This window comes from Capsicum annuum, chromosome 12 (genome assembly GCF_002878395.1).
Source record: "Capsicum annuum cultivar UCD-10X-F1 chromosome 12, UCD10Xv1.1, whole genome shotgun sequence".
In the NCBI taxonomy this organism is placed as follows: Eukaryota; Viridiplantae; Streptophyta; class Magnoliopsida; order Solanales; family Solanaceae; genus Capsicum; species Capsicum annuum.
This window is the reverse complement of record NC_061122.1, coordinates 229,690,282-229,712,821: the sequence shown is the minus strand read 5'-3', so window position 1 is coordinate 229,712,821 and position 22,540 is coordinate 229,690,282. Positions and strand designations below refer to the sequence as shown.

Sequence of the window (22,540 nt, the reverse complement as noted above, 5' to 3'; positions counted from 1 at the left end):
CTAATATTTAATTATTTAGCTCTCTCCTATAGAGTAAAAGAATGATAACTTTTGGAACTTTAGTTGGCCCCATTTTGATACATGAAGCAAAAGTGTATAAAATATTGACATTTTTGAGAAATTTTAGATGGTCTAACACTATAATCTATATGGATTAACAAAACATGATTAACATCAAATAACGGCGACATATTCAGTGTAATTTCACAAATAAAATTTAATGAAAATATTTTCGATAGACTGTCAGCTCAGGTAAAACATCAAACCTCAAGAGTAATTTTACATGTAATGTCGAGTAATTTTACATGTAATGTGTGGACAGTAGGTGCAAGCACACTCATATTAAGTTTCTCCTATTATTGAGGAGCAATAAGTGCAATAGTAATCTATCATCACTCGTCTCCGGCGAATGGAGTAAATTTTGTGGCTAGTTTCCTACCGCAAAATGCGTTGATCGAGGAACGAAGGATTAGTCTCACGGCTGCCGGCAGTGGAGATACCTTGGGAAACAAAAAAAAAAAAAAAATCTATCACCACTAACTTCAAATCCTGAATCCACTTTAATTGTTAACCATACAAGTATGTCCTTAGAGTTGTATATTAATAATTGACACTCGTGGGTCACGTGAAATAATTGGAATACCTTCATCATTAACTGAAACTCTCGAGTTCGGCCCATAGTAGGAACGGAGAACATGTCGGTAGAGAGCACGGAATTAGCCCACTAGCCACTTTTTGATTCTGTCTTTGAAAAATAGTCATTGTCATGACGTTTCAAATCCACCGGTGAAACTTGAAACTCTATGATAGTGATTATTTTTTCAATTAGAAAGCTGAAAAGTGGCTAGTTGTGAATTCTAACGAGCATCTTATCTCTCTTGGTTGCCCTATTTGGCATGGATTCAGATAAGTCAGATCGGTGAATTTCAGATATCAGATAATTAGAAAAAAAAAAAAAAAGAACTGAGACTTTTCAAGACCATAACATGTTATAATCATTATCATCAGATTGTATCTTCTTTCATAGCTACACCAACATATGGATATGGTCTCAACAAAAATATTCACATGAAATTTTGTGATCTGATATGACAGAAACACTGAAATATTGTTTGTAGATAAGGCATCCTCCAATCACTACAATCTTCCAAATACAATTTGAATAAATTGTTTGAAATTGAATGGTGCATTTCATTTACTGAGTACAAGGAGCTTGATAGATTCAAGCTGTTATTTTCATAATTTGTTTAACAATAACTGTGATTGAATTTGAAGAAAATGCAAACAGATTTTCAAACTATATATGAAACTGTAATCGATACAAACAACAACAATTTATGAAAACTTTCCGCAATCTATAGACTATACATTGCACCTGTCATACCCGGAGAACCAAGAAGAGGGCTCTCCAAATTTTGGTAGTTCCTCCTCCTCTTTGGTGTTGTAGAACGGTGCGAATTCTTCTCTCCACCGATCATCACCTGTGTCGGTTGTATCATATACAGGTTCTCGTGTATGTATACGGGGTTCTCCCCGTAAACTGTTGACCTCTTCATGTTTTTTCTTCAGTTTGTCAATCTGTCTATAAGCCTCACTAGCTTCTTTCTCTGCATGAATGGCTCGTTTCTACAGAATACCGAAACTTGTTAGGCAAATTTAGAAAGAACGTAGCTACTCTTCGGGGCAGATTGGGGCGATTCGAACGCGAAGCAGTGTGACACAAAGACAGAGGTGAAAATGCAACACAATATGTTGTCTCAGTTACCTTGTGCATGGGAAACAGCAAGGTCATACATCCTAGGCAAGTTATATTGTTCCTAAGAGGATTTAGATATCAGAGATGCTTCTTTGTTTCTAGAGCATAGGAGAACCACCATCATATGTATATCTACATCTATCTTCTACATATTATAAACGCACAAATAATTTTGGCTAAATGTTGAACGACCAAAATGTGCCTCAAATATTGATAGACTTTTATGCCATTTAGAAGCTAACCAATTGTTGCTCAATGTTGGATTAAATTGTAATATTTAGAATTCATATTGCAAATATATAAGGTATCTTCTTCATCTAATAGAAAGGGCAGAGGGATTATATAATTTTCAAAAGGTAATGCACAACTAGCAGGATTCTCATTTTATCAAAATATAATAAGGCACCAAGGACTTTTGCAGGATAACATATAATCATTTATTAAGTACCTCTGCAGCTGCAATATCTTCTTCTGCTTCTTTAAGCCGAGCAAGCAATTCACCAGCTGCTTGTACAGCTTCAGCAGTATCCCTAAGTTGGTTCTGAAGCTCCTTATTTTCATCCCGGAAATACCGTCTTTCATTTTCCCTCTCCACTCTCAGAGCTGAAATTTCTGCAGCAAGAGCATTTATGAATTTAGATTCAGCGCCTCTAACTCCGGCTTTGATGGCGGCCTTTTTTACATCCTCTATACCAACTTGAACCTTCCTATGCCTTGCAAGCAGTTGAATATGTCTCTCTTCAAGTTCAGCATACTGCTCAATCATTCGTGCATGGCCCTGCATTGCCCTCTCCATTGCTTCTTTCAGCTCTTCCGAGCATTTCTTTTCCAAATCCAGTTCTTGTTTTCGTTTTTCAGACAAGGTGCGGGTAGATTGTAGGTCTAACCTCAACTCCTCTATCAGAGAAATCCACTTACTCTCAGTTTCAGTCCATTGAATTCTCTCCCTTTCAAAACTCTGTTCAGAACTCTCCTCATTGGACTCCGGAATTGTGGATAAAGTTGGCGGCACACTGGGCTCACATGGGTATGTTAATTGTAGAAGAGAGTTTTCTTTCTTGGATGACCTTGGTGAGAAGTCCACATAAAACTGTAGCTGGCTCCTCAGATCCTGAATCTCCTCCAGTAAAACATCCCTCTCACCTAAGTCAAAGAAGTTACGATATCTCTCTAGCTCCTCTTGAACTCTTCTTAGTTCAAGTCTCTCACTTAAAACTTCAGGATGATTTTCATACTTTGCCTTCAGAAGCTGCAGCAAATGATAAATGTAACATGATTAGGGAAAATAAAAATATTTCGGAAGACATTTTACGGTCAGATGCATGCCTTGTGCTCATGAATCACTGCCAACAGCTCATCCTCCATGAACTCTTCCTTTGATAAAATTCCATCCATATAACTCTCAAGGCGAATGATCTTATCTTCACGTGTTTGGCTAATTATAGCATTGCATTCTCGTTCATGTTTGTATTGCTGGATCTGCCATTGGTTGCAAAGCAGGTCAAAGAGATGAGGCAATAATGAAAAAATGGAAGGTTTTGAATAAATCTTACATACCAAACGGTTAAGTTGTGTGATTTCAGAAGTTCGCTTGGAACATATTTCTTCAAGTGCCATCTCTCTTCGTATAGCTCCAGCCAAAACCTTTTCTACTGCCTGTATAATTAGGAAGATTGCACAGACATAAGAATCATGCAAGACTAAAAGAGCCAAAATCTCCATTTTGAAAAGCTTCAAACATACTTTAGGTACTTGAATCTGGAAGTTTTCACAGGACTGTGATGCAGTTTCAGATACCAACTGTAATCCATTAACAGGTACCAACTGCAAATTCGAGCCATCATCGGCATCTTTAAGCTCTTGCAGTGAATTTCTTGCCTTACATTTACTACACAAAAACATTGAAGCTCCTTCAAATGATTCATCGTCTTTTCCAACAGTTTGAACTCCAATATCTACTTTAGCAACTGGTATAATTGCACTAATATCAGCAGCCTTGCAAGAAGAAAATCTGACCGAGGAGCGCCTCAAAGATGTACCTTGTCGAGTACTAATAATTTCAAGTCCCCGCTGAAGACTAGCTGCCAAATGTTCGGTTGAAGTGAAACAACTTTTGTTTCTTTGACTTGGAGAATTCAAACAAATACTGTTTGAAGGCTTTGTGAAGAATAAGTCAGGGGTATCCAATTCATCTCCAAGGTCCTTCTTTGAAACACTCAGCACTGAAGTCCCAAGACTTTTCGTACTGCTATTAGCTCTTGGTGAAACGCTTGGAGCGGGATAGTCAAAAGTAGGCAACACATCACATTGAGCTATACTGAGATTAGTGCAGGCAGTATTTCTCTCCAAGCTTTTAGAAGAGTTCTCCGGAGTCCGTTCAGAAAATTTTTCTGAGGGTGAGTCCTCTACCACTTCCTGTTTTCCTTGATTCTGCATTTCGCTGGCAGAAGACAGAACATACTCATCTTCAGTTGGCTCCATAGAAGAATCATCACCTAGCTTTTTGAAGTCATGCGGTCCAGCACCATCAACAGTACTGCTTTCATGCTCCCCAGCTGCTTCAGATACCTCTTCATCCATGGTAACATCTGTATCCTCAGAGACCTGCTCCCTGTTGCAGCCATACTCCTTTTCCCCATGCTGCACCGCAGAATCAATTAGCGAAGAACCTTTTGAAAATGTTTTCCGCAGGATACCAAGCATGCTATTCTCTTTACTGCCTCCGGATAAGAGACCTAATAGTTCGGCTTCCTCAACAATCTCCATTTCTGTATCACCTTCATCATCAACAGGTAGATTCATTGGATGGTTAAGACTGAACTTTAATAGATTTAAGCTTCTACGAACACTCCATCCTGCCTGATCTGCTTGATAGCCATTTGCCTTCATTCTTAGCAGTTCCTCCTGTTCAGAGTAAGGGGAAAAGATATTGAACCAATTGACATACTTGAGAGATGTACCAATAACAGTAAAAGTAACAGAGTTTACCCTTAGCTGACGTATAACTTCTCTTAAGACATTTACATCATCTTGCATTTCTTCATTGATTACCGCCTTATTCTTGATTGCCTTTGCACGCTGGGCAAATCTCAGGGTACTCAAAGTCTCGCTTTTACAACTGCATTATCGAAAAGAACTGAGAGCTCTAGATTTAATGAAGATAAACACGACTGTAGAACAAAAACTGCATTGAAAAGTAGGGTTGTGAATCTACCTTTGGGATGGAGAAACGGCACAGATCATTGCAAGTTTTGCATTCCCACCGAGAGATTCCTGTAACAAAAATGTCAACTTGGAATCTCTATAGGGGATGTGTCTATGCTTGCCCGTTTGAGAAACTTCTGCAAGAATGTTTATCAAGTTCCTGTAAATTTTAAATAATAGTGCAATCAGCATCATATACAATAAGCTTAACTTCAAGACAAAAATATGAGCCCAAGTCCCTGAACCCCCACAATAAAGGCAAGCACAATATTCTGAGTGACCAATTGGATCTTAGATGTCCAAACATTCACTCCTATAAGACATTGCTAGTCTCATAACCGTTCTACAAAACTTTCTTTTCATTTTGATAAAAGTCTTCATACCATTCCTCCAGAAAGACTGGGCCTAGATATCTAAACTGTTACCACTTGCACATAAATATGAGAAAATAAGAGACGAGAGGAATATTGATTACTTGATGGTTTGGAGAATACAAGACATACTTATTTACAGGCAAAACAAGGAACAGATGATATTTGTCTATATGAGACAACATCTAACCTAAGAGCTTAGCATTTCTTGTATTATAACTCGATAACTCTGACATTTAATGCTCACTTAACATTCTATTGCTCACTGTTTATTCTGAAAAAGCAGAAAGTAAATTGTCACTCAAATCTCGCCAGAAAAGTTTCAATGCAGAAAATGACCATTTATTCTGAAAAAGTAGAAAATACAAAAGTCACTGAAATATCGTCAGAAAAGTTCCAATGCAGAAAATGATCGGAATAATGTCCAGAAAAGGTGATGCTGCGGAACAATCTCCAGAAAAGAACAACACAAGAAACTAATGTGATGCTACCAGAACAGTTAGGGAGAAAGGGGTAGTACCGATGGATTGGAGCGGTCACTAAGATGTGGCTCCACCAAAACGGTCAAAAGCTAGCTACACAAGTTTCTAATCTTTGAGTTCTAAATAAGCTTCATCCTTTCATCACAATACTCAACGCACCCTTAATACTGATGTTAAAGAAGAGTTTGGCTCATAAATAAAATATCTAGTAACTTATCTCACATATTGCAAAAACTAGTGTATCCATACCAAATTGTTCATGCATTAAGGAAGACTAAAGCAGGTCACTGCTGCCTGGAATCCAAGAAATGATAGCCAATCACGAAGGATTTTAAACCCTTCATCTCATAGTCATGTACTTATCAAAAGATGTATGCTTTCAAGCAACTGAGTTACTTTACTCTTCCGATTGAGAAAATTGAACTTTCAGAATGCAAGATTCATGGGAAAGATCATAATGTTCGATCGAGAAAACAATCTTTCCATGGGAAGAAATTTGTTTCACTCGTGGATACTATGTTTTTCTATGACGATGGTGTCCAGGACAGCTTGCACGCACCTCGACTATTCCATTAGGTACCTGCTAACTCCAATGAGCACAGGTACCGGATAACTCTGCCAACTACGGCTGAGGCATATGGGAAGAATTCGCCTAGTGTTTTTTGCCTCTGCTGGGATTTGATATGTGAGACCTCATGGTTCATGTCCCACTTCATTGACCACTAGGTCACACCCTCAAGTGCCCCTCACAAATAACACACCAAAAAACAAAATAAAAAATCAATATCATATATAAGCCAAAGAGATCCGTATAAGGATCAATTCATATGGTCCTGACAATACATGTATTAGCAGTTCCAGGTATCAGTTAAGGAAAGTAAGAAATCTTGTTTCATCGTAGAGGGACTCAGTTATGTTCTTCAATCAATTGGTTATGAAGAATTATGCAATTCCAAATCGCATACATTTACCATGAGTTGTAACCTCCTTGAGAGCTAAACCAAGAACAATTCTTCCATAATGATAAAGAAACAAATGTACCCCAACTGTGAAAGTGATTTATTGATGTTTCCTGCTTCCTTCAAGCGTTCACCAGCTGCACCAGTTAGCTTTTGTCTTTCTGATCCAGCAAGATCAACAAGATTTATTCTACTCCTCTTTAGGTGGCTTATACCATCTGCCATGCTCTGAAATTAGAAGTTCAAAATAGACCAAATAACAGAACTTGTCAGATCTCCATATCAACCAAATAACTTATTATGCCAGTAAATTCTTGCATGCACACTCAGTGACTCAGACAATGCAAATAATAATGGATAACAAACAACACATCACTTGGCATTTAAACGAATTCAGATTATTGCTTGAAAGGACATAAGATCGGAATACCTTGCATCGTGATTCAACAACACAGGTGAATACACTGTGAGAACGTGAACTCTCAGCATTTACACTCGTAGCACCAGTTCTCCTGTTTGACACTCCCTGTAATTTTTTCATTGAACAAGTACTATAAGCTTTTCTGATACCAGCCCATTTAATCACAGAAACTCCAGCAGTCCACGTAAAAGAAAAACAAAACAACTACTAACAATAACTTTTGACACTGATCTAAGATCGACTTGCTAAACAACAGACTCATTTGAGGAATTACAAGTTGACGCCTAAAGATTAAGAAAAGACTGAAGCAGAGACCTCAGTAACAAAATTCTTTTTAATAAGTGCCTCGGTGATAAAATTCGAGAAAAGACAAAAATAAGCTGCAGCATGATACAGAAAGGTAAGGCATTATCATTAGGACACTAAAACCTCTGTCTTCCCGTCTTTCAGAAAACCAAAATAAAAAAAGGGGGTTAGGGGGGGTGCAGCAAACCAGGGGGAAAAAACAGAAGTTCTAAATTTGGTACCTAACCAAAACTTGATTGAAATTAAGATTAAGCGTCCTTGTCAAAAGCGTTGATCTTGTAGCATAACAATTAAATGACTTAGTAGGAACAGAACTTTATCATTTATGTTACTGCACATTCTGCACCTAAGGAAGTTTTTTGTTTATGATCCACTTCAAATAAATGTGTAAGTGACTTTCTTTCTGCACATATTCATTTGGCTAACTGTTTTCGTATACTGGTCTATTCTATCTGGCAAAAATAGTCATGCCTGCATTACTTTATGTCTAAACAGTTGAATAAAAATATAAGAAGCAATCTGAACCTTCATCAAAAGCTTTGTCACATCCTTCATGGAGGACACACATTCCTCAGTCAAATTTTCTACATAAACACCTGTTTTGACATCTTCTCTGATCTGAAAAGAGAAGATGAATTAAAAATCCCTTTTAACAAATAAGAAGAACTAAGGATACGGATAATGCATACAACACTCTTCTATATGTTATTTCCTTTTTTACCTGGAGATTTTTTTGAGTAGGATCCAATAGATCAGTGATTTGTTCATTGTATATCTGTACATCATTAATTTTAAAGATTTAGACAACTGCAAATATAGATTTTGTATCCCATTAAAAATGACTAGGTCCAGTTAAATTAACCTCAAGAAAAGAACATCGACACTGATACATGAGCTGTTTGTCAGCATGCTTGATTTGTTCCTGGAAAGAAAAATTCATATATTATGGAATTACATTTTATACAACATATCAAATTCAGGAAATATAGGATCACAAAGACAACATATCACCTCCTCAATACGTTCAAAAAGCCTCTGAAAAACACGCGGGGCTAATCCCCGTTGATCAATGGTCAAGTTTTCTCCCAACAAGGCGTTGGTTGGTCCCCAAATTGTATATGTCTTCCCGCTACCAGTCTGATCAATTCAATTTCCAAGTCATATTAAATATTACTGGGATATGTGACATGTCAAGCACAAGAAAGAACATTTGAAGTGTGCAGGCCAGAACATTTGAAGTGTGCAGGCACATTTAACACATAGTAGGAAGATTAGTAGGCCAACATTACCTGCCCATAAGCAAATACTGAGCTGTTAAATCCAGCAAGACAATTATCAACAACAGGAGCTCCCACATGCTGGAATATATCAACCTGAAAGAACAATAAGAAAGAAGAATAAAGTGCATGTAGCTTTCATTATTCTTTTTGGGTATACTTATCATATCGAAGAAAATAACTAGAAGGAAGAATCAAGCAGACTTATCTGATTAAAATATACTCAATAAAGCTATCTCCTCTTACAAGCATAGGTAACAAATTATAATTTTTTACCTGTGTTGATTGGGCATCTGCAATAGAGTCAAATGTAAAAGTATGTCCAGCTATTGAGAGAGCATCATTAGATATCTTCTGGACAACAACTTCCCCCTCTTCCTCATCCTTGGTTGGCGGCCTCATCCTCACTATGACCTGATTTAGACGAGAAAGGTTGCAGGAATCAATACGTGATCTACCAGTACTATACACACTTAGACAATGCCTTTCTGTACAATCGAACAGAGGGTAGAATGAGGCAGAATGACAGGCAAAAGAGAGTGTATCAAATAATGTTGGAATAAACAGCAAGTCAGCATTGATAACAGCAAACCAACTCGCACTCAGCATTTTAAATTTCAAATGAATGTATATAATTGTATGGTCCAATAAATGAAAACCATAGTTAAGATTGAATAGAATACAACAACAACATACCCAGTGAATTCCCACAAAAGTGAGGTCTGGGAGGGTAAAGTGTACGCAATCCATACCACTACCTTGGATGAAGTAGAGAGGCAGTTTCCGATAGAACCCCGGCTCAGGACAAATAACAGTATAACAAGCAAAAAACATAAAAATTAACCATAGTCAAGATTGAATAGCATAGAGAAAGAATACTCCTAGTTTACTTGTGGTTCTACAGGTTCACTGAGCAATCAAACTAAGGAAGACATAAACGATAGGTGAGCGCTTCCTCCAAGTGTTTACGTACAACCTTCCAAGCGATCGGTACAACCATTCCTAACAAATAGCAGAAAATTCACCAAAAGAAACCAACAGAGATTTGATCTTTAATCTCCAAAGGAAAAACAAGTAGAAACAAAAAGAAAAATGCTGAGCAGAAATAGTCATAGAATCCAGCATGGATATAGAGGATTCATATAATCGACCCTACCTATTTGAGATTGATGCTTAATTGATTGATTGATTGATTGATAATTAATAAATAAGCTCTCGAAGCAACTTATAGATAAATCACACTTAGACGATGCTTAAAGTACAATTGACCACAAAAGCAGAAATCTCGTGGAATTAACCACCATAACTCGTCTTATATCTCCACGAACGAAACAACATCAACTACCACATTTCAATCCTAAACAAGTTGAAATTGGCTATAGAAATCCTCTAATCTAATTTAGCTATAGTACTTTTCATATATTCTTCGGATATCTAATCTAATTTAGCTTACAAAAACGTCAAATTAACTCGCAAAAAGCAAAATCATGAAAACTATTTTGGAACAGAGCAAGTAGCAATCAAAATTTAATAAAAATTATTCAAATTTAACTCTTGAGAAGAGAAAATGAGCGAGTAACAAAGCAAAATTCATCGTAATTTCCCCAAAAAATTTACCTTAACTCCGGAATCAGAAGATCCAGCACTCGCGTTCTCACTACCAACGGACTCCAAATTAAGCTTCCGTTTCAAATTATTCGGAGGTCGAGGAGGTAACGGACTCTTGATTTTCGATCCAACGGACGGCGATGAGGTCAGATCTAACGGATGATATGGCGGAGGAGCATTTTCTTTCGATGATTTATTCTTCCGCATAGTATTACTCGGTGAATTTGATGGCTTTTGCTTCAGTGAAGTAGGGTTCGGCGACGACGATTGTGGCAGCGCGTCGTGATTTTCGCGTAAGATTGTGGTTCGTTGCTTCATTTTTGTGGTGGTTGAATTCACAGAAATGGTGGAAATGGAGGAGGAAGAAGAAAGGGGGGTTAGGGTTTGTGAGGGAAATGAAGTAGCCGTTGATGAATTTGAATTGAAATAAGAGGGAAATAGGGATGGGGGTGCCGGGGTTAAAGGTATAGTAGGTGACTTTTTTCTATTGGGCAAACAATGTATATCTCGACAGTTTGAAGCTTAACTACAAAAAAATCTAATATTTTACTTTAAAAAAAAAAGAAAATCTTAGTTTTGATTCTGTCGAGATATATAATTAGTTCCAGATACATTCGATGAAGATACATAATTAGTTGAAATTTTTGTAATTATTTTGTAAGGATTTGTAAATATGGTAAGTTAATGTATCTAAAAATTTGGCATAATACATAAATATGATCCTATACTTGACACCGAATTATAACTTTGACCTTAAACTTTGATAGTGCACAAATAGGACCTTTAACTATTCAAAACCTGAACAAATATGACCTTCGATTTTGCAACTCTCATGCGTGAGTTTCACTCGCGCCTACGTGGAAAGGTAATCCAATCACACGGTGCCACGTCGTTAAAAGGGCTGACTTGGAGGGAGGTCATATTTGTGCAGTTTTGAATAGTTAAAGGTCATATTTTTGTACTGTCAAAGTTTTATTTTTTGTGTTAAAACGACGTCGTTTTTATTATTATTAAACCAACAATAATAATAATAATAATAATAATAATTTTTATTATTATTATTATTATTATTTTATTTATTTCTATAGCAGCAGCACTAACTTTTTTTTTAGCTTTTTTTTTTATTAAAAGAAAAGCCACTAGCAGGGATCAAACCCGTGTAGTAGGCTGAAGGAAGCTCCCAAGAAGAGCAAATAACACTACTGAGCTATCTAAGTGTCTTGTTTCATGTGGTTCAACATTAATATACGTACATAAATATAGATTTTCTACCTTAGATATATAATGTAATTTTTTTACCGAGGGAGTTTGGGTGAACCCCATGGCAACCACGTAGGTCCGCCCCTGTGTTAATTTAATAATGTTTTGATAACGTTAATTTAATAAGTAATATTTTAATAACGTTAATTTAATATACTGCTACTACTATCTTTAATAACGTTAATTTAATAACGTTTTATCAAAACTATAATTTTTTTTTATTAGTATAGTTTCATATTTAATTTAATATTTAAATAAATTATATTTAGATATATTATATAATATAAATTCGCCCTTTGCTTTATAATATATATACATACCCGTGCGATTTTTTCGTATGAGGTTGACCCACCTAATTAATAAATCTTCAGTATTACTCTTTTTCCGCAATGACAAAAGAAATTAGATGTCATTTTCATTTTTGAGCCGAAAATAATAGTGAAAAGTCATTTAAAAGTCATATTTGTGCGGTTTTGAATAGTTAAAGGTCATATTTGTGCACTGTCAAAATTTAAGGTCAAAGTTATAGTTTGGTGTCAAGTTTAAGGTCATATTTATGTATTATGCCCTTAGATTTTAAGCTGGACGCACCCAGTTTTGCGTGTTGAACACGCGTTTTGCCACGTAGGATCGGAGGTCATATTTATGCAGTTTTGAATAGTTAAAGGTCATATTTGTGCATTGTGAAAGTTTAAGGTCAAAGTTATAATTTGATGTCAAATTTAGGGTCATATTTATTTATTATGCCTAAAACTTTTAACTAATTATGTATCTTTGTTGGATGTATCGGAGAGCTAATTATGTATCTCGACAAACCCAAAATCGAAAAAAAAATTATCGAAAGTTAATAGTGTATCTTTGTTGGATGTATCGGAGAGCTAATAATGTATCTCAACGAACCCAAAAATGGAATTTTTGGTAGTTATGCTAAATATCGAGATTTTCTAAATTAAGCTTCAAACTATCGAAATTTGTATTATTTGTCGGATTATTATCGGATTTACGTAAAGTAGATTTTGAAAATTAGTTTATGAGGAAAGGATTGCGATTTTTTTCCTTATATGTCTAATTTAAATTTGAGAAATTAACTTTAAGGTTGGTTAAGTTCAGAATTCATTTTGTTCGATGATAACTCGCAAATGATCAACATTTCAACTTTTTTTTAATGATTTTTCTTGATTAAACTGAATGCAGGCTGGTTCTTCTTTTTGTGCGATACTCACATTAAATCATTACTTTTATTTTAATCAATTTTTCATGTCACAATCTTAAAAATAACGTCGTTTTAAGACTTCTTAAAGATAAATACTTTTATTTTAGTACATCGAATCTGAAATGATTATTTAATTGTTATATATTTTTATAATAATTTTGTTCTGGATCTGAACATGAAAAAGGGAAAATAGACAGATTAGATTTTTCAAACTACATAATTAGACAACAGACCTTTGACACTGTTTGTCTATAACGGTGAAAAGCAAATTGCCAACAAAAATAGCATTTTATACCAAAACAAGGAACATGATTCACTTTAGCAAAAAGACATGAGATGTGTTCCGAGGCGAAGTCAAGATTTAAAATGTATGAATTCAAAATACGAAGTGTGAACTAAAACTTTAGCTCCACCTCGACATATTCAAACAGATATTTTATGTTTTATGATGATTCTACTGAAGGAAAACCTTGGCATAACTGATAATGTTATGGTCAAGAATTCGAACTGTGAAAATAGCGCCTTAAGAAATGTAAAGTAAAACTGCATATAATAGACCCTGGTGGAACCTTGTGTCGGGACCTACAGGCCAACGGACAGTCTCAGATAGACAGTTTCTATGGGGCATAGGTCTCCCAAAAGGTAACGGAGGCATGCAAAGGTTTCCTCGGACCGAACGGAGATTGGCCCTCAGACAGAAGGAAGTTTGACTGCAAGACCCACCCGTCGAGCAAGGACGAAAGTCAACCTTAGTGATCCAACGGTGCCGAGTGGAAGGGCCGTCGCTCAACAGACAAAAGTTATTCTAGGGATAACAAGCTAATCTTCCCCAAGAGCTCATCAGACAAAAGTTATTCTAGGGATAACAAGCTAATCTTCCCCAAGAGCTCACATCGACGATAAGGTTGGGCACCTCTACGTCGGCTCTTCGCCACCTGGGGTTGTAGTATGTTCCAAGGGTTGAACCATTCGCCCATTAAAGTGGTACAGAAATGCAAGGTAAAACTGCACACAGTACACTCTTGTGGTCCGCTGCTCACAGAAATCCAAGGTAAAACTGCATACAATAGACTCTTATGGTACGATCCTTCCATACAACAACTAGGAATCTAGTTGCTCTGAAGAGAAATACATAGGCACCAAGAAAACTGAAATGCTTTTACATGATAACACATGAAGTTCAATAAGTGTAACATCATTCTGAGAATGTCTAAAAGTTGGTAAAGAGTACAACAAGGGCTCAATCTGATGATCATAGTCAACATCATTTCAAGAACAGCCCAAAACTTCTGATATTACAGAAGGTATTAACGTCGTGACTCGCGATTCGGATTCCATCAAGATGTCATGGCAAACCATGGGAGTCCTGATTGAACGCATTGTTTGGTTTCCGGCATTGGAACAATGGGACCTAGAAAAAGGCGCCATAAGTCGAGTAAAATGGTGACTAGCATTGCAGCACCTAATGCATCGATGGACACTCTCGGCAAGTCCCATGAATCTCCAGGCTTTTCATCAATCCTGTACATTAAATAATCATGTTGAAATAATCATGAACGGGCCCTCTACAAACGATCGAAAAGAGAACTATTAGCACCTGAGCTGCTCGGACTCTCCAAAAATGTTGCCGCACCCGTGTCGGGTCCTCCAAAAATGCACTACTTTTGGAGGATCCGACATGCTCCCGATGACATTGTTGAAGAGTTCGAGCAGCATAGATTAGCACTGCTAAAATAAAGATCAGATGACTTTACAAAGCCCTTCAACACTTGCAACAACGCCAATCAACTCAATAATGCACTCATCAGTTTCGACCAAGAAAATCTTTGAAGATTGAGAGTCGGACAATGAGCATCTCGGTGCTCAACAAAACACTGAGGCAAGCCTAACATGAGAACAGATGTTCTTTCACCAAATTACATTCTATCGTTTTGTCGGAAACCTTGTCAAAATACATCTCATAGAACTCAACTTTTCCTTCCTCGAGTGTTAGATACCTTGAGGCAATTCTATGGAATATTATGAAGTACGTTTAACTCAGCTAGCGGACGGACTGAACGCATCCACCTTTTGGTACTCATAATCTTATTACATCCCCCTCATTTTCCACTCTAGTTTAGCACTGATTTGACTAATGTAGTACTGAAGAAGTTTATTATACGACGTTGGAACATGCTATAAACAGACCATATCTGCACAAGCGGAAATTCAGGGGCAGAAGTTACAGGGAAAGTGGTTCTTACCTGAAAAACATTGGATAGCTTACAATGAAGTAGATCGCATAAAACAATGAGCCAACTTTATACATGACTGCTCGGTCCACAAAGTCATAGTACGGAAACTGCATAGGTCGGAAACAAACAAGTGATTTTTTTAACGTTATTCATGTATCTCAAAGGAATCTAATAAAGCTATATACACTTAAAGATATTTCTGAACTCCTACAATTGACCACTTACATTGGAAATAGCCAATGTCTCCAGATAAGCTATAAAATAAGCATATGCCAGAATCCATCCAGCCTTGAAAGCCCACTGAATATTCTCGGGCAAATCAGCAATAGCATGCTGTAGTCTACGAAGGGTCATGTTTGCGGAGACGTGGTAAAACAGGAAGCAAACATGAGCTAGAAGGAATGTTGTATGTGGTACCTGCAAAGAGTTGCATTATATAGCTTTTGCCAATATTTCGACATAATGAAAATTCCAAGTAGACGATGGAGTTAAATGAAAAAATTAACAGATGGCTTACGTTATTCATCCTCCAAGATGGAAATGTATAAGAAGCCCCTAAAACTGTGAAGAAATAGTGGGTCCAAAAGTAATTCCCAACGTAAGTGAAAATTGCTATCCAGAGATTAGCCTGGAGTAACAGAACATAAATAGTCAGTCCAAACAAGCGCCAAAATAAATTCTTAAAGAAAGGATCATAAAATTAACGACATTTGTAGCAAGGAAATTTCTTGTCTATGCCATACTAGTCAACAAAAGAATCCACAATAGGAGCTTCATGAAGAAATCATTGGAAACTTCAAGCCAACTAACCGGTGACAATTTAGTAATTCTATTAGCACCAATGCTGATGAGCGAGCTCAGATATCAAAAATCAAGAAAGACAACCCAATTTAACAGAAAGATATGGCAACAAAAACTGGTTTTTGGGGGTTCTTTTTTTTCACTTATATTTATCTTTCTTCTCTATGAGCACTTTTTCCATAACGAGTCTGCTTTTTTCCATGTGTCATACGAAAACTGAATCTAGAAACCAATCAAAATAGAGGCTTATCGACGGGCCCTTAAAATTGCAGACAAGTAATTGATGTCTTCCACAAGAATTCTTACCTTCACCCAATAACGATCTTTCCAAGCAGTGTTCCTGTCAGCCTGCAAAAGTTACATGTAATAAGCCTCACGCGACTAGTTTTTTGCACAAATGCTAAAAGCTCATTTTATTTAACTATGGAGATTCCACTAGTTATATCATCAAGAATAGACATGACAAAGTTGCCCTCAAGAGCTTGGCTAGTTACAGAAAAAGGCTCATCACTCAAATGCAACAGTTTGCACATGAGAATTTAGACTCGTAACAAGTCATTTTATCTTCTATACACTAAATGCAAATATGAGTAATTTATCTCCTTCACAAAGTAGAGATCCATAATGGCCTAAATCGAGTACTATTTGGTATGAGGAGAGGTGACAAAAAAAATAACAGGTAGTTATGTCATAAGAAATATGGTTGCGAAAAATCAAGTTGTATCTCATCCAACTAAGCCCCAGTGAAAAGCTTTTACAGATCTGGTTCTTAATTGTTGATTTACCAAAAGAGCTTCAGTATTCGGAGAAAGCAACTCACCTTTCCGACAAATATCATGGGTACAATAAAAGCAGGAAGTGCAGAAACAAGCCCCACCAAGAGGTATTCCCACTCTGTAAAATCCTGTCATAATAAGCCACTCAGTTAGTTACAAATACAAAGCATGTGGTGTATCTTTACAAGAGACTACATGAAAAGTCACTACATACACCCTCCCTCACGTGCATGCACTATTCATTATAGTGTGTATTTGTGTGTATACACTTATATACCACACACACTCACACATAATGCATTACCACAACCAACTAGTAAAAGGCAGATGTAACTGTTTAGCAATGGAAATGAGTAGAACTTTTTTCATAATCATCGTAATATATTAGTAAAACAAGGACTTAATTCTATAGAGTAGTATTGCACTATTCTGCAGCAGAAGCTTAACTAGAAGAACGATAGAGCATAAGAAGAGACTAGGAACCCCCTTAAGCAACATTCAAGGGTTGGTTCGAACTCCCATATCTCTCATCGCCTCTCAATTAGCAAAGCCTATCAAATAGGAGAATAGCTCACTCTTTCCTTGATGTTGGAGGTACGTATCCCCTAAATACTCCAATCCATCTGACCCACTTCATCACAATAGGCAATAGTAATAAGGAACATTCACTTCCCTTTGCACGATTTTCTTCTCTGATTTCCCTAATTTCCTTTCCCTTGTAGTGAAGACAACTTCTTCAATGATCAACATATTCAAACAGACACATAGAATGTACAACCTTCTGAAACTCGCAAAATCTCCATTGCATTCGTTAAGATGTCATTATAGTAAAAGTGTTTTGTCTCTTAAAGATTAAGCTTTTAGATGAGACGTTCAATCAATGACAATATACCAAGTGTAGTCCCCCACGATGGGATCTAGGGAGGGTAGGGCACACAGACCTTACCCCTATGTCATGGAGGTAGAGAGGATGTTTCCGAAAGACACCAACTCATGTAAGACATATCAAAGAACAAACAATATAACAAGTTCAATCAATTCAATGGAATTGCACACATGTCACACACCTCATAGAGCTTATATGGGACCACAACACCAAGGCATAAGGTGAGCCAAAACGGAGTGTAAAGCAAAAAGAACACTTCACCCCATCTCTTGCTAGGATTTTGAGCTAACCACAGACTGGATGTTGAACTAGTCACTTTATTACCTAGAGAATCCATTATTCCATCAGAAACAATAACGAACTTTCAGTCCAAGAAAACTAAACCTCAAGTGGGTGAAAATCCAAAACTTACCTTTCATCATTTGTTTTCACAGCTCAATGAGCTTCCTCCTCACTCAGAATTTGAACTTGGAGAAAACCCAAGATTAGTTATAGCTAAATCACAAACTAGAACTTTCCTTTTTACTCATAAGCAACAATATGGCAAATCCAAATGTGAATAACCTGAAATCCCATTACAAAAAATTATTCCAAGAATCAATCTTTAGCATAAGAAACTCCAAAAGCAATAAAACTAAAATGGACCCACAAACTTAATATGCATATTACATTAAAAAGGAAAGGATTTTTAAACAAAGCAATTATAAATTAAACCCATAAAAAGCTCAATGAGCTTCCTCCTCACTAAACATTTGAACTTGGAGAAAACCCATATTATTTATAGCTAAATCACAAACTAGAACTTGTCCTTAAACTCATAAGCAACAATACAAACAAATCCAAAAAAAAAATAAAAAAAAATAAGCAGCCTAGTGCACTAAAGCTCCCTTGTACGCAGGGTTCGGGGAAGTGCCGAACCACGATTTACTATACGCAGTCTTACCTTGCATTTCTGTAAGAGGCTGTCTCCATGACTGAACATGTGACTAGGAGGTCACGTGACAACTTTACCAGTTACCCAAGGCTCCCCTTCAACAATATAAACAAATCCAAATCTAAATAACCTGAAAATTCAAGATTATCTATAGCTAAATCACAAACGAGAACTTGCCCTCAAACTCATAAGCAACAATATAGGCAAATCCAAATGTGAATAACTTGAAACCCCATTACAAAAAATACAACAACAAACCCAGTATATTCCCACATAGTGAGGTCTGGAGAGGGTAAAATGTACGCAGTCCATACCAATACCACTACCCCCGAGGGAGTAGAGAGGCTGTTTCCGGTAGCCATTACAAAAAATACACTAAGACTTAATCTTTAATATAAGAACATCCAAGAACAACGAAAGAAATATTTCAAGAATTAATCTTTAGTATAAAAACCTTCAAGAACAACAAAACTAATTATTATAAATTAAACAATGCAATTATAAATTAAACCCACAAATAGTTCGATGAGCTTCCTCGACACTAAAAAATTTGAACTTTTTACCTCCAACCAGCAACAGAAATCACAGGTAAAATCACAAGATATTTATAGCTAAAATCACAAACTAGAACATGCCCTTTATACTCAGGAAAACTCAAATGTGAAACCCCATTACTAAAAATTATTCCAAGAATCAATCTTTCGTAGAACATCCAAAAGAAATTAAAAAAAAAAATCCAAGAATCAATCTTTAGTATAAGAACATCCAAGAACAATAAAACTAAAGTTCACCCACAAAATAAATATGCACATTAGGTGGCATTTTTAAATAGTGCAATTATAAATTAAACAGCTCAATGATTAATCCTCACTCAAAAATTGAACTTGGAGAAAATCCAAGATTATTTATAGCTAAAATCACAAATAGCACTTGCCCTTAAATTTCATATACAACAATATAGGCAAATCCATATGTGAATAAAATACTCCAAGAATTAATCTTTATTATAAGAACATCCAAGAACACTTAAAAAAATCCAAGAACTAATCTTTACTAAAAGAACATTCAAGAACAATAAAACTAAAGCTGACCCACAAATTAAATATCAATATTACATTTAAAAAAAATGGGATTTTTAAATAGTGCAATTAACATTATAGTCACAAAAAATACCCTTTTCAAATTAAGCATCAAAAATTTAGAATAAGGTGCAAAAAATACCTAAAAGGAGTCCACTGATGTATGATGAGGAAGAGAGTAAATAAAGAAGACTGAAGAGAATATACATATACAGCAGAAAAAAAATAATAAAGGACAATCTACTATAGCTACCTAGTTTTCTTTTTTTAATATATATTTTTGGATCTTTTATTTATTTATTTTTGTGTTTTCCAAAAAAAATCTGAAAAAGACAGATCAGTTTTAGGATTAAACAAATGAGAGTGGATCTAAACAGAGAGATTACTATACTAAACTTGGCTTTAACAAACAATAAATGATAGAGATAATTTGATGATATTATCCTTTGAATAATAAATTTAAAGTTATGAAAATGCATTGAATAATTATCCATTAATTTTTTAAACCGAATAAGCATAGTTGGATATCTATTTTTAATATAATCGATAAGTAAAGATGGATGAAGGAAGTAGTAGGAGGAGGATTAAAAAAAGGACAGTCTGATATACTAAAAATCTCTCGTTATGTGTAAGATTTGAGAAAGGGTCATAGAACAAGAATTTATTACACCAGTCTTACATTGCATGTTTATGAAAATTTGTCTCATTGGTTTGAACTTGTGAAAATAAAAATAAATTTACTGCTAAATTTTCTAAAGGAAATTATCCGAGACAATAAACATATGTCATGTATTTATTTGAAAAGCGAGAACTTAAAAAATGTATTACTAAGAGTGTGGATTTTATTTGCTTTGTTTTGTATCGGTGCACTTAAAGCGTATCGATTTGCTCTGTGTGAGTATATCAATTTAATTTATTTCACAGAACAAATCGATACATTACAACAATAACATACCCAAGATTATTTATAGGTAAAATGACAAACTAGAACTTGCCCTTAAAACTCACATACAACAATATGGAAATCCAACTGTGAATAACCTGAAACCAATAAAACCAAGAATCAATCTTTAGTATAACAATCTCCAAGAACAATAAAACCAAAGCTGACCCACAAATTAAATAGGGATATTAGTATTACAGGGGAAAAAAGGTGGGATTTTTAAATACTGCAATTATAAATTAAACCCACAAACATCTCAATGAGCTTCCTCCTCACTAAAAATGTGAACTTGGAGAAAACCCAAGATTATGTATAGCTAAATCTTTGTTTGTTTTACTTTTTTTTAGCCTCGGTGGGCACAGTTATCTGATACATGTTGATGGTGGGAGGTGGCAGGTATCCAATGAAATTAGTCGAGGTGCACAAAAGTTGGTCCGGACACCACGATCATTACAACAACAAACTCAGTATATTCCCACATAGTGGGGTCTGAGGAGGGTAGAATGTATGCAGTCCATACCACTACCTCCGAAGAAGTAGAGAGGCTTTTCCGATAGACCCCGGCTTAGGACAAAATGACCGGACACCATGCTCATTAAAGAAAAAAAAATCTTAGCTAAATCACAAACTAGAACTTGCCCATAAAACTAATATACAACAATATAGCCAAATCCAAAAATTACAAAAATATATTCCAAGAATTAATCTTTAGTACAAGAACATCAAAAAACAACAAAACCAAAGTTTCACTCACAAATTAAATATGCATATCACAGAAAAAAGTTAAGATTTTTAAATACTGCAATTATGAATTAAACCCACAAACAGCTCAATGAACTTCCTCCTCACTAAAAAATTAATTATTTATAGCTAAAATCAAAAACTAGAACTTACTCTTAAATTTCATATACAACAATATAGGCAAATCCAAATGTGGATAAAATATTCCAAGATTTAATCTTTATTATAAGAAGAACCAAGAACAATAAAAAAAAATATTCCAAGAATTAATCTTTAGTATAAGAACATCCAAGAACAATAAAACTAAAGTTGACCCACAAATTAAATATGCATATTACATTAAAAAATGGAATTTTTAATTATTGCAATTAAAATTAAAGTCATAAAAAAAAAATACCCTTTTCAAATTAATCATCCAAAAAGGTGCAAAAAAAATACCTAAAAGGAGTCCATATAATGGTGAGGAGAGAGTAAGAAGAAGACTGAAGAGAAATAAACAGCAGAAAAAAAAAGAAAAGGACAATCTACTACACCTATTTACTAGTTTTATTATTATTTTAATATATATGTAATCTATCAGTTTCTAAATACTTATCACTTTTAATTAAAAAAAATATATTTCATAATATTTATTATTTTAGAAAATCAGATATAGTTACTTGTTTGTTTTTATTTTTACTTTTAGTCATAAATATAAATATAAAAAAAATTAGTGCTTAAAAAGATATTTCATTCCATATTAGTTGACCACCTTATTAAAAATACATATTTTGAATTACTTATCCACTTTTTTTTTGGTGGACGAATTACTTATCCACTTATTAAATCAAAATAATGTTAATTAAATTTATTTCATTTTATCCCTAATTAATACTCATTAGAAGTGTAAAAATAAATTTATAAAATTCTTAAAAAATGTCTTTAATAGGTAAATTAATAAAATTATTTTTTTATTTATAATTTTTTAAGAACTATGTAAAGTGGAAGTGATCAACTAACATGAAATGAATAGAGCAATAAATATAATGCACTAATAAATAAGGATAGTTTAATCATTTATTGCTAGCTTATGTAGTTTTCAAATAGAGTGCAAATACCCCCTCCGTTCACTTTTCCTTTGCACAATCTTGCTTTTCGATCAATTTGCATGAACTTTGACTAATATTTTAAAATATAAAATTTAATATTTTAAATTGAAAATTTGAATGGTTGAAAACTATACAAAAAATGCTGCCAGATGCAATTTATTTCATATTAAAATGATGAAGCAATACATCTTAAAATATTGA

General features: G+C 35.1%; 2 protein-coding genes across 15 annotated transcripts; both read right to left on the bottom strand.

The window, feature by feature from the left end:
- Positions 1-1,063: 1,063 nt before the first annotated feature.
- Positions 1,064-10,831, bottom strand: LOC107851355 (kinesin-like protein KIN-12B). Of its 2 annotated transcripts, XM_016696340.2 has the most exons (16): positions 10,394-10,830; positions 9,053-9,190; positions 8,789-8,872; positions 8,511-8,636; positions 8,362-8,421; positions 8,221-8,274; positions 8,025-8,117; positions 7,203-7,298; positions 6,855-7,000; positions 4,971-5,120; positions 4,745-4,874; positions 3,500-4,660; positions 3,314-3,412; positions 3,083-3,235; positions 2,205-3,005; positions 1,064-1,626 (listed from the first exon to the last, which is right to left on the bottom strand). In XM_016696340.2, the coding sequence occupies exons 1-16, from the start codon at positions 10,700-10,702 to the stop codon at positions 1,363-1,365; spliced, it is 3,864 nt and encodes a 1,287-aa protein (XP_016551826.2). In that variant the 5' UTR covers positions 10,703-10,830; the 3' UTR covers positions 1,064-1,362. The 2 variants fall into 2 exon arrangements, with proteins under 2 accessions (XP_016551826.2, XP_047257263.1); XM_047401307.1 differs by lacking the exon at positions 8,511-8,636 and having other exon boundaries at positions 10,394-10,831.
- A 3,071-nt stretch (positions 10,832-13,902) lies between these two features.
- Positions 13,903-21,829, bottom strand: LOC107851175 (cycloeucalenol cycloisomerase). 13 transcript variants are annotated; one of them, XM_047401304.1, is made up of 10 exons: positions 21,690-21,793; positions 20,563-20,608; positions 17,967-18,118; positions 17,736-17,878; positions 16,713-16,796; positions 16,199-16,240; positions 15,609-15,719; positions 15,317-15,508; positions 15,101-15,198; positions 13,903-14,378 (listed from the first exon to the last, which is right to left on the bottom strand). In XM_047401304.1, exons 3-10 carry the CDS (start codon positions 17,974-17,976, stop codon positions 14,195-14,197), a joined length of 864 nt encoding a protein of 287 aa, XP_047257260.1. In that variant the 5' UTR covers positions 17,977-18,118; positions 20,563-20,608; positions 21,690-21,793; the 3' UTR covers positions 13,903-14,194. The 13 variants fall into 13 exon arrangements, with proteins under 13 accessions (XP_047257260.1, XP_047257259.1, XP_047257254.1 ...); XM_047401303.1 differs by having other exon boundaries at positions 20,576-20,608; positions 21,690-21,790; XM_047401298.1 differs by having other exon boundaries at positions 20,523-20,608; positions 21,690-21,786.
- Between the last annotated feature and the right edge of the window lie 711 nt (positions 21,830-22,540).